The 12,580-nt window shown below is 42.9% G+C and overlaps 1 protein-coding gene across 7 annotated transcripts; it reads left to right on the forward strand.

Moving 5' to 3' along the window:
* The first annotated feature begins 385 nt into the window (after positions 1 to 385).
* Positions 386 to 12,062, forward strand: LOC109899238 (myoneurin). 7 transcript variants are annotated; one of them, XM_020494295.2, is made up of 9 exons: positions 386 to 691; positions 2,011 to 2,056; positions 3,100 to 3,389; positions 3,605 to 4,506; positions 4,868 to 5,027; positions 8,690 to 8,868; positions 8,958 to 9,041; positions 9,695 to 9,796; positions 11,217 to 12,062. In XM_020494295.2, the coding sequence occupies exons 3-9, from the start codon at positions 3,127 to 3,129 to the stop codon at positions 11,504 to 11,506; spliced, it is 1,980 nt and encodes a 659-aa protein (XP_020349884.1). In that variant the 5' UTR covers positions 386 to 691; positions 2,011 to 2,056; positions 3,100 to 3,126; the 3' UTR covers positions 11,507 to 12,062. The 7 variants fall into 7 exon arrangements, with proteins under 7 accessions (XP_020349884.1, XP_031690960.1, XP_020349883.1 ...); XM_031835100.1 differs by having other exon boundaries at positions 3,104 to 3,389; XM_020494294.2 differs by lacking the exon at positions 386 to 691 and adding an exon at positions 1,439 to 1,514.
* The last annotated feature ends 518 nt before the right edge of the window (positions 12,063 to 12,580 follow it).

Genomic DNA, 12,580 nt, shown 5'->3' on the forward strand with positions numbered 1-12,580 from the left:
CATGGACAACTTGTTGTATTTTAAATGGAAAAGGTAGAGAAGATTTTACAATGTGTATTTATTTATTTGTTATGCACATTTTAAAGGTTGGACTCAATGTTGTTAATATTTTGTTATTTTTTGTCTAATTTCTGTATAGTGTTCTGTACAGTACAGAAATTCACTGCCACGTCATGGTCTACTCTGTCATTTAATAATTTTATTCGTAACAGTCTTGTTTTCCCTGGTTTGAATTTAAAATATTATTTACATTTAAATAAAGAGACTTGTACAGTAAGGTCGAAGATTTTTGATAACTAACCCAAGATAGACTAGAGCCTGTCGTTTCCAATGGGAATAAATTAATCATAGTGGGTAGAACAAGCAAGGAGGCGGTCAGAGCTAAGCACGAGCTAGTGAGATTCTATTGGCGTGTTCTGGCATCTATTTGCATATGTCCGTTAGGGAACGCCTACTTTGATGTGCAAGCGTACAATAACTCAAATTGCCCTTGCACTCCGAAACAAAGCAATTTTTTAAACTTTGGTAAAGTATACAAAAGGCAGTTCAATCTGTTACAGATTGTAGTTTTGGAAACAGAAAACTGTATGGAGATCAAATGTTTCATTGATGAGAAAATTTGAAGAATGTTGGCTAAAATCTCATCTCGCTCCATCTCCCACTGGGCTTCTTCTCATCACCATCTTTGGTAGTGAGTGGAAACGCAATCCGGATGCTTAATATTTATACATCTGGTGAAATATTTGGATCATTGTTTTATATGTGGTGGTAACGTGTTTGTCTTTCCATTTCATGTCAAAATCTTGATGTAACAAAGAAAGTGACGAGAATGTATTTAGAGCTCGGCACTTTATAATCTTAAAACCCGCAAATGATTTACCTCTGGTTCATTCAGGGGAAATAATAGTTTTGGGATAAACGCAGAAAATAAGTTTATAGGTTAACACAGGCCTAGGAGATCTTATACGTTTTGTTCTATGATATCATTAAATTAAAATCACCTTCATGAATTATGAAGCGTTTGTTTAAAATTACAAATATGCTTCAAAATTTTAAAAAAATACGGCATTTAATATGGTGCTGCAGCTAGCGACTGGAATGAGCTGTAAATCAAGTTTTATCTCAATCTCTTCATTCAAAGGCTCAATCATGGACATTTACTGACAGCCGTGGCTGCTTTGTGTGATGTATTGTTGTCTCTACCTTATTTCCCTTTGTGCTGTTTGTGCCCAATAACGTTTATACCATGTTTTGTACTGCTACCATGCTATGTTGTTGCTTTAGGTCTCTTTTGTCGTGATGTGTGTTTTATCCTATATTTATTTTTAATCCCAGCCCACCGTCCCCACAGGGGGCCTTTTGGTAGGCCGTCACTGTAAATATATATATTTTTTAGTTAAATAAAGGTTAAATTAAATAAATAATATACTATTGCTCTCTATTTCCAAATTTCGCGAGATTATTCGTGCCTTGACGTCATCATAAAATGGCTACTCAATCAAAGGGATTATAAGGTATTGTCATTTTACACACGTTTCTGTGCTTAATTTCTACATTTAATATGTTTCAATGTTGTACGTGTCCGTGTGATTACGCAACCGAATGCCCGGTTATTTTAAAACTTCCCCACGTAGTTTACCTCGTGCTCGTCGCATTTCGAAATAAGAGCCCGTTGTTATTAACGTTAGCGCGCTCATCCTCGATAACCAAGTGGGCCTAACCTAGCTAAACTTCACATTAAGTAAATGGTTTCAAGCTCCGTAAACGTTTTATCTGCCCAGTATACAATAATAGTTATTGAATCAATGTCATTGATATAATCATGGTAAAATAAAATGTAGCTGATTTGCGCAGATTCCTGTGGGTGCAGCCATTGTAAGGTTTCGTGATGAACTTTTATTTGCATAGCGTTAACGTTACTCTGGGATCTACTGTGTTGCTACAGAGTACAATGATATGAGTGTTTCCGTAATGTGTATTAATTTCAATCACTTAATTTTATCCCAACAGAACAACACCTGGTATTTTCAACCAAACAATAACGCTATTATAAAGGGTGAGTATGTGTATTTATGTAAATGTAGCTATAATACTGCTGGGGGAGAGACAAGTAAAGAACCAACAAGAACAAAGGCAATAGTTAGATGAATAGATAAAACAAATATTTTGGTAGAGAAAGGATGGACATGTACAAATGTTTTAAATATTCTTGATGAATGCTTGCCACCTTATAGGACACATCACTGCACTCTACTCCTCTGTAAACTGGTCATCTCTGTATACCAGGCACAAGAACCAGTGGTTGATGCTTATTTATAAAACCCTCTTAAGCCCCCCCCTCCTTATCTGAGATATCTACTTCAGCCCTCATCCTCCACATACAATGCCCGTTCTGCCAGTCACATTCTGTTAAAAGGTCCCCAAAGCACACACATCCCTGGGTCACTCGTCTATTCAGTTCGCAGCAGTTAGCGACTGGAACGAGCTGCAACAAACACTCAAACTGGACAGTTTTATCTCAATCTCTTCATTCAAAGACTCAATCATGGACACTCTTACTGACAGTTGTGGCTGCTTTGTGTGATGTATTGTTGTCTCTACCTTCTTGACCTTTGCTGTTGTCTGTGCCCAATAATGTTTGTACCATGTTTTGTGCTGCTACCATGTTGTGTTGCTGCTTTGCTATGTTATTGCTTTAGGTCTCTCTTTATGTAGTGTTGTGTTGTCTCTTGTTTTGATGTGTGTTTTGTCCTATATTTTCATTGTATTTATTTTTTATCCCTGGTCCCTGTCCCCGCAGGAGGCATTTTGGTAGGCCGTATTTTAAATAAGAATTTGTTCTTAACTGACTTGCCTAGTTAAATAAAACATTTTAAAATGAAGTGAAACAGTAACATGGGACAAGGTTGTAAAAAGACTGGTAGTAATATATTCAATTAGCATAAAAGAGAAACGCTTTAAATACTGTCAGAGGTTGGCCCTGTCCTAGCCTGCACTGTCAGTGAAAAATTACACACAACCTCCTATGCCATGAAGTTTTATTAGTATAGGTAAAGCACTAATAGTTAAACAACGCCATTGAAATGAATTATCCTCCAGGCAGTTTGACCCTGGCGTGAAGCAGTGATGTCACAGCAGGCCCACAGCGAGCACCTGTTGGAGCAGCTGCGTTGGCAGCGGGAAAGCAACGTTCTGTGTGACATCACGGTCGTTGTGGGCGACACACTGTTCCGAGCGCACCGTAATGTCCTGGCGGCATTCAGCGGGTTCTTCTCGGCACTGCCTGACAGAGGTCACCGGGTCACGACCCTTAACCCTGAGTTTGTCAGTGAGCAGGCCCTGGACACCCTGCTGAAATACATCTATACTGGAGAACTACACACTGACAGGTCAGTACATAACTACACTGGTGTGTACAAGGCTAATTTAGCAATAGGTGTGGAAACACTATTCACCAAATCAAAAGGTGTGTAAGCTCCCCTATTCACCAATTTCCCTGAATAATATGACTACACCACAATTTTAGTATCACAATAACTATGTATAATACATTGTTGTTCATCTGTTGTTATTGCTCTTGTTTATCTGTGGTTGACCATAACAGTGAGGAGTCTGAGGCCGTGCTGAGAGCAGCAGTGTTCCTGGGGATGAGGGAGGCGGAGCGTCTCCTGAAAGACAAAACAGACAGCCAACAGAAGACGAGGATAGAGTCAGCCCCACACACCCCCTCCGCTCCCTCACCCTCCTCCCCTCTCTTACCCCCCAGCCCAGAAGTAATCAAACCTCTGTCCTGCCTTTCTGGAGTGGGCTCTGTAGAGAAGGATGAGGAGAGGGAAGGAATGAGGGGGGAGGAGGAAGAGAGGGAAGATCCAGAGTACACCCCTCCCTCCCCAAGCCCCCCAACATCCCCCCGGAGAGGAGCCAGGAAGAGGAAGGGAAGAAAGCCCAAGGCCACACCTAGAAACCAGACCTCACCTGAAAACCAAACCTTGCCAAGTAACCAAACATCAGCTAGCCATGACGACATCCCAGATGACGCAAAAGTCACCCAGCCCCAGAGGGGGAGAGGCAGGGGGAGAGGCAGGGGGAGAGGAAGGGGAAGGGATCTGTCGTTAGAAGCATCAGACCCTCAGATCATCGAGGAGAACCAGACAGACCTCAGCCCATCGTCACTGAAACTTGTCAAGAGGAAGAGGATGAGTAGTGGAGAGAGGAGAGGAAAGAGAGGGAGGGGCAGAGGAAGAGGGAAACTGAAGGAGAACAGATCGAGCGATGGAGAGGTGAATGAGCGAAATGATGATAAGGGGAAGGCTGGGTTGAAGAACCAACAGGTGAAAGTGAAAGCGAAGCCGGTGTGTGCGGAGTGTAACAATGAGTTCTCTGAGATCAGTAGTCTGAGGAGACACATGAGGATCCATAAAGGAGTGAAACCTTTCCAGTGTCTATTCTGTTCCCGAGCCTTCACACAGGGAAACCAGCTCAAGATTCACCTCCGCATACACACAGGTGAGATACACACACACACACACACATACACATACACACAGGTGAGATACACACACACACATACACACAGGTGAGATACACACACACACACACACACACACACATACACACAGGTGAGATACACACACACACATACACATACACACAGGTGAGATACACTAACACATACACATACAAACAGGTGAGATACACACACACATACACATACAAACAGGTGAGATACACACACACACACACACACACACATACACATACACACAGGTGAGATACACACACACACACACACACACATACACATACACACAGGTGAGACACACAAATACACACAGGTGGGACCCTAACTGTCTCTCTGCCTTTCTAGGAGAGAAGCCTTTTGCATGTTCTCAGTGTGACAAGGGTTTTACCCAGAAGTGTCAGTTGGTGGCTCACTGTAGAATGTACCATGGAGAAGAGAAGCCTTACACCTGTGAACAATGTGGGCTGCAGTTCACTACCTCATCTAACTACAAGATCCACAGCAGGTAGGAGGACTGTGTGGAAAGATGGCCTATTTGTGTTTATCTTTTCTTTTTTCACCTTTTATTTAACCAGGTAGGCCAGTTGAGAACAAGTTGTCATTTACAACTGCGACTTGGCCAAGATAAAGTAAAGCAGTCCGACACAAACACAGAGTTACACATTGGATAAACAAACGTACAGTCAATAACACAATATAAAAATCTATATACAGTGTGTGCAAATGTAGTAAGATTAGGGAGGTAAGGCAATAAATAGGCCATTGTGGTGAAATAATTATAATTTAGCATTAGCAGTGGAGTGATGGATGTGCAGAAGATGATGTGCAAATAGAGATACTGGGGTGCAAAGGAGAAAGAAAAAAAGAACAATATGGGGAGGAGGTAGTTGGGGTGGCTATTTACAGATGGGCTGTGTACAGGTGCAATGATTGGTAAGCTGCTCTGACAGCTGATGCTTAAAGTTAGTGAGGGAGATATAAGTCTCCAGCTTCAGTGTTTTTTGCAATTCATTCCAGTCATTGGCAGCAGAGAACTGGAAGGAAAGGCGGCCAAAGGAGGAGTATGCTTTGGGGATGAACAGTGAAATATACCTGCTCGAGCGCGTGCTACAGGTGGGTGTTGCTATGGTGACCAGTGAGCTGAGGCAGAGCTTTACCTAGCACAGACTTTTATAGATGACCTGGAGCCAGTGGGTTTGGCGACGAATATGATGCGAGGGCCAGCTAACGAGAGCATATAGGTCACAGTGGTGGGTAGTATATGGGGCTTTGGTGACAAAACAGATGGCACTGTGATAGACTACATCCAATTTACTGAGTAGAGTGTTGAAGTCTTTTTTTTTAAGTGACATCGCCGAAGTCAATGATCGGTAGGATAGTCAATTTTACGAGGGTATGTTTAGCAGCATAAGTTAAGGAGGCTTTGTTGCGAAATAGGAAGCCGATTCTAGATTCAATTTTGGATTGGAGATGCTTAATGTGAGTCTGGAAGGAGAGTTTACAGTCTAACCAGACACCTAGGTATTTGTAGTTGTCCACATATTCTAAGTCAGAACCGTCCAGAGTAGTGATGCTAGACGGGCAGGCGGGTGCGGGCAGCGATCGGTTGAAGAGCATGCATTTAGTTTTACTTGCATTTAAGAGCAGTTGGAGGCCACGGAAGGAGTGTTGTATGGCATTGAAGCTCGTCAGGAGGTTTGCTAACACAGTGTCCAAAGAAGGACCAGAAGTATACAGAATGTAGAAGTCGACCTATTGTGATTTTTCAATGCCGAAACTGATTATTGGAGGAGCAAAAAAAGCTGATACCGATTAATCGGTATTTGTAATAATGACAATTACAACATTATGGCAGCCCAAACTGCTGCATATACCCTGACTCTGCTTGCACAGAACGCAAGAGAAGTGACATAATTTCCTTAGTTAATATTGACTGCTAACATGAATTTCTTCTAACTAAATATACAGGTTTAAAAAAATATATACTTGCGTATTGATTTTTAAGAAAGGCATTGATGTTTATGGTTCGGTACATTGGTGCAATGACAGTGCTTTTTTGGCAAATGCTCTTGTAAAATCATCACCCGTTTGGCGAAGTAGGCTGTGATTCAATGATAAATTAACAGGCACCGCATTGATTATATGCAACGCAGGACAAGCTAGATAAACTAGTAATATCATCAACCATGTGTAGTTAACTAGTGATTATGTTAAGATTGATTGATTGTTTTTTATAAGATAAGTTTAATGCTAGCTAGCAACTTACCCTGGCTCCTTGCTGCACTCGCGTAACAGATGATCAGCCTACCACGCAGTCTCCTTGGGGAGTGCAATGTAATCGGCGTCCAAAAATGTTGATTACCGATTTGTTATGAAAACTTGAAATCACTCCTAATTAATCGGCCGACCTCCAACAGAATGGTGTCGTCTGCGTAGAAGCGGATCAGAGAATCACCAGCGGCAAGAGCGACATCATTGATGTATACAGAGAAAAGAGTCGGCCCGAGAATTGAACCCTGTGGCACCCCCATAGAGACTGCCAGAGGTCCGGACAACAGGCCCTCCGATTTGACGCACTGAACTCTATCTGAGAAGTAGTTGATGAACCAGACGAGGCAGTCATTTGAGAAACCAAGGCTGTTGAGTCTGCTGATAAGAATGCAGTGATTGACAGAGTCGAAAGCCTTGGCCAGGTCTTTGAATACAGCTGCACAGTATTGTCTTTTATTGATGGCGGTTATGATATCGTTTAGGACCTTGAGCGTGGCTGAGGTGCACCCATGACTAGCTCAGAAACCTGATTGCATAGCAGAGAATTGGGATTCGAAATGGTCTGTTTGTCAACTTGGCTTTCGAAGACTTTAGAAAGGCAGGGTAGGATAGATATAGGTCTGTAACAGTCTGGGTCTGGAGTCTCCCCCTTTTAAGAGGGGGATGACCGCGGCAGCTTTCCAATCTTTAGGGATTCCAGACGATACGAATGAGAGGTTGAACAGGCTAGTAATTGGGGTTGCAACAATTGCGGCGGATAATTTTAGAAAGAGAGGGTCCAGATTGTCTAGCACAGCTGATTTGTAGGGGTCCATCTTTCAGAACATCAGCAATCTGGATTTGGGTGAAGGAGAAGTGGGGGAGGCTTGGGCAAGTTGCTGTGGGGGGTGCAGAGCTGTTGGCCTGGGTAGGGGTAGCCAGGTGGAAAGCATGGCCAGCCGTAGAAAAATGCTAATTGAAAATTCTCGATTATCGTAGATTTATCGGTGGTGACAGTCTTTCCTAGCCTCAGTGCAGTGGGCAGCTGGATGGGGGTGCTTTTATTCGCCATGGACTTTAGTGTCCCAGAACTTTTGGGAGTTTGTGCTACAGGATGCAAATTTCTGTTTGAAAAAGCTAGCCTTTGCTTTCCTAACTGCCTGTGTATATTGGTTCCTAACTTCCCTGAAAAGTTGCATATCGTGGGGGCTATTCGATGCTAATGCAGTACGCCACAGGATGTTTTTGTGCTGGTCAAGGGCAGTCAAGTCTGGAGTGAACCAAGGGCTTTATATGTTCTTAGTTCAACATTTTTCATGCTTATTGAAGATGGTGAGGAAAGCACTTTTTAAAGAATAACCAGGCATCCTCTACTGACAGAATGAGATCAATATCCTTCCAGGATACACGGGCCAGGTCGATTGGAAAGGCCTGCTCGCTGAAGTGTTTTAGGGAGCGTTTCACAATGATGAGGGGTGGTCGTTTGACCGCAGACCCATTACGGATGCAGGCAGTGATCGCTGAGATCCTGGTTGAAGACAGCAGAGGTGTATTTAGAGGGCAGGTTGGTCAGGATGATATCTATGTCCGTGTTTACAAATTTAGGGTTGTACCTGGTAGGTTCCTTGATAATTTGTGTGAGATTGAGGGCATCTAGCTTAGATTGTAGGACGGCATAATATGTTCAGCATATTCCAGTTTAGGTCACCTAACAGTATGAACTCTGAAGATAAATGGGGGGCAATTAATTCACACATGGTGTCCAGGATACAGCTGGGGGCTGAGGGGGGTCTATAACAAGCAGCAACACTGAGAGACTTATCTAACTGTGTGTGTGTGTATATAGGAAGCACAGTGGAGAGAAGCCGAATGTGAGTTCATCTATCTAACTGTGTGTGTGTGTGTGTGTCCATATAGGAAGCACAGTGGAGAGAAGCCGTATGTGTGTGAACGGTGTGGGAAGGGTTTTGCCCAGGCCAGCACTCTGACCTATCACATTAGGGTCCACACAGGAGAGAAACCTTACCAATGTGACACCTGTGGGGTGGCCTTCTCCGTCTCTTCTTCTCTCATCACACACAAACGCAAACACACAGGTAACCCACTGAGGCAAGGAGAGTGTAAGTGTGTGAGCGAGCAGGGGTCCCTGTCTTCTCTGACCTGTGGTTGTCTGTGTGTTTTCCAGGTGAAGCGCCACATGAATGTCTGGTGTGTCAGAGGGCCTTCATTACCAAACGAGAACTCAACAAACACTCTCGCATCCACACCGGTGAGTCTACCGGTTCGCACACGTGAGAACCGACAACGTTGACTCAAAGTTTTTGGTCACGTGCACTGGATACAGGGTGTAAATGGCACAGTGAAATGCTTAGTTACAAGCTCTCCTCAACCGTGCAATACACATTTATAAAACAAATACAAGTTATAAAAAGTAGTAAAAGAAGAAAATAGTCATGTTTGCAATATATCACAGTAAGAGTATACAGTATAGACTATGGAATGTGCTAAAGTGGGGAGTGACATGGTTGAGCAGCTTAGGTAAATAAATTGTAACAGCAACGGAGTGAGTGAGTGACAAGTGTGAAGTGTCCAGCTGTCAAATCCATCACTGTCTGTTAGTTATTAGTATATCTACTGTGTTCTAGAAGGGTTTCTGCCCTGGAGTGGAGAGAGTGAGGAGGAAACACAGGTTGGAGAGAGTGAGGAGGAAACACAGGTTGGAGAGAGTGAGGAGGAAACAGGTTGGAGAGAGAGGGAAGAGGAGAGAGGGGTGTAGGTATTTAACAGGATGAAGAAGAAGGAGGGATAGCTTATTTGGAGATTATAGATATGGCCCTTTGCTTTTCATGACTATGTGACTTGACCTGGAAAGACTCCTGGCCCTAGTTGTAGAGAATGAGGGGATATGTGCGGTGTGTATAGGTGGAGATCCAGCTGTTAAGCAGCGTGTGACATGTGAGCTGTGTGGAAACACCTACGCTGGCATGAGCAGCCTGAAGAAACACCAAGAGAGGCAACACTTAGGTGAGATTCTGTCTGTCTGTGTCTTCTATCTTTTTTTACCATCTACACTGCCTTGTAAAATTATTCTTGATTTTATTGTGTTACAAAGTGGGATTAAACAATAAATACATTGTCCAAAATCTACACAATACTTTGGGGTTTAAAAAAAAAATTCTAAAAATGTAATTGCTAAAATATAGTATTCGCTTCTTGACTGAAGGAGCTGAATACGTACATGTTAGAAGCACATTTGGCAGCGAGAGATATTGCCTCAAATGTGAAGAAATCCAAGGGTTCTGAATACTTTTGCAAGGCACTATACAGTGCATTCGGAAAGTATTCAGACCTTTTCCACATGTTGTTACGTTACAGCCTTATTCTAAAATTGAAGGACAACCATCTCTGCAGAACTCCACCAATCAGGCCTTAATGGTAGTGGCCAGAAGGAAGCCATTCTTCAGTAAAAGTCAAATGACAGCCCACTTTGAGTTTGCCAAAAGGCACCTGAAGGACTCTCAGACCATGAGAAACAAGATACTCTGGTCTGATGAAACAAAGATTGAACTCTTTCGCCTGAATGCCAAGCGTCACGTCTGGAGAAAACATGGCACCATCCCTACGGCATGGCGGTGGCAGCATCATGCTGTGTGGATGATTTTCAGCGGCAGGGAATGGGAGACTAGTCAGGATCGAGGGAAAGAGAGAGATCCTTGATGAAAACCTGCTCCAGAGCGTTCAGGACCTCAGACTGGGGGCGACGGTTCACATTCCAACAGGAAAATGACCCTAAGCTCACAGCCAAGACAACACAGGAGTGGCTTTGGGACAAGTCTCTGAATGTCCTTGAGTGGCCCAGCCAGAGCCCGGACTTGAACCCGATTGATCATCTCTGGAGAGACCTGAAAATAGCTGTACAGCGACACTCCTCATCCAACCTGACAGCGCTTGAGAGGATCTGCAGAGAAGAATGGGAGAAACTCCCCAAATACAGGTGTGCTAAGCTTGTAGCGTCATACCCAAGAAGACTCAAGGCTGTAATCGCTGCCAAAGGTGTTTTAACAAAGTACTGAGTAAAGGGTGTGAATACTTAAGTAAATGTAAAATATCCGTTTTTTTATGTACATTTTAAATAATACGTCATTATGGGGTGTTGTGTGTAGAAAAGGTGGAGGTGTCTGAATACTTTCCAAATGCACTGTATCTATGTTATAAAGGTTTTGTGTCATTTCAGCTAGTAGTTTTGAAAGTAGTGCTCACGAGCCAAAACAGGCCCCTGAAAAAGGTTTACTATTGTGTACGTCATCCATTTTGTATGATATGTTACGTTCTGCAATTCGCATGATATGTTACAGATTCCAACGCGTACAATATGTTACAAGTTTGTAAGTGCTTAAGATCTCGTTCAATCTCTTTAACGTGTGTGTGTGTGTGTGTTCTCCAGTGGATGTTCCAGAAGGTGCTCTCCACCACAACATTCCTATTGATCACCAGGGAATGATCTCCCGCGATGCGCCCAGCCCTGTGCCTGAGGAACCAGACAACACAGACCCCGAGGAGCCAGACAACCTTGAGCCCGCGACACCTAACTTGAGCCCTAACCCTCTCTGTGTTCTAGTGGAGCAGCTGCATACATCTTCCCTCTCCTTCTCTTCCCCAGTCTCCCCCGCCGAAAATATAGAGCAGATCATCATCATTAGAACATTGGACAACGACCTCTGCCCTGACCCCTAACCCAGACCCTAACGTTACTCTTTCAGGCCTGGAGTCAGCCCGCCGATTCAACTGGATCACATATGATTCAGCTGTAGTCAGATATAGAACTGTGTGAATAGTGGCGATGTTGATATGTCATGTAATTCTCTCCATCTCCAATCTAAAAGTAAGGTGTGTTTTTAATTGCTGTATATAGTTAAGTGAGATAGTCACTGAGGACCTACCCCACAGAAGAGCCAGGCTCACTGTATGCTGGCTTGCATTTTTCTGATGGTTCTCTGTTCATTGTTCTGGTTTTAAACCCACGTCTCAGTAACATGGGGCTTATGTATAAGCTAGAGGTTATGTTGAGATAGGATGGATATTTATGAAAAGTCTACATTTTTTTCCTTCTTCAAATAAACAGCTTTATTTTTTATTCTGAGGAATAAATATCTGAAATCTCTGGGCTTTCTCATCCTTTCCACAACATTTCAGTATCTTTAAAGATGCACTACTAGGATGTAATTTCACCTTTGAACATTTTACATCATTGTGGATTAAAGCGAGTTAATGTTTTTGATTGTGTTGATTTGTCTTCCAACAAGACAATGATCCAAAACATAAAGCAAAATCTACAATGGAATGGTTCAAAAATAAACATCCAGGTGTTAGAATGGCCAAGTCAAAGTCCAGACCTGAATCCAATCGAGAATCTGTGGAAAGAACTGAAAACTGCTGTTCACAAATGCTCTCCATCCAACCTCACTGAGCTCGAGCTGTTTTGCAAGGAGGAATGGGAAAAAAATTCAGTCTCTCGATGTGCAAAACTGATAGACATACCCCAAGCGACTTACAGCTGTAATCGCAGCAAAAGGTGGCGCTACAAAGTATTAATTTAAGGGGTCTGAATAATTTTGCACGCCCAATTTTTCCGTTTTTGATTTGTTAAAAAACTTTGAAATATCCAATAAATGTCGTTCCACTTCATGATTGTGTCCCACTCGTTGATTCTTCACAAAAAAATACAGTTTTATATCTTTGTTTGAAGCCTGAAATGTGGCAAAAGGTCGCAAAGTTCAAGGGGGCCGAATACTTTCGCAAGGCACTGTA

This window comes from Oncorhynchus kisutch, linkage group LG11 (assembly GCF_002021735.2).
Source record: "Oncorhynchus kisutch isolate 150728-3 linkage group LG11, Okis_V2, whole genome shotgun sequence".
Classification (NCBI taxonomy): Eukaryota; Metazoa; Chordata; class Actinopteri; order Salmoniformes; family Salmonidae; genus Oncorhynchus; species Oncorhynchus kisutch.

Bases quoted from the DNA above. Each gene is read 5' to 3' on its own strand.
- LOC109899238 (XM_020494295.2), top strand. From the start codon at position 3,127: ATGTCACAGCAGGCCCACAGCGAGCACCTGTTGGAGCAGCTGCGTTGG. The intron at 5,028-8,689 runs GTAGGAGGACTG...GTGTCCATATAG, and splicing joins AACTACAAGATCCACAGCAG to GAAGCACAGTGGAGAGAAGC. The intron at 9,797-11,216 runs GTGAGATTCTGT...TGTGTTCTCCAG, and splicing joins CCAAGAGAGGCAACACTTAG to TGGATGTTCCAGAAGGTGCT.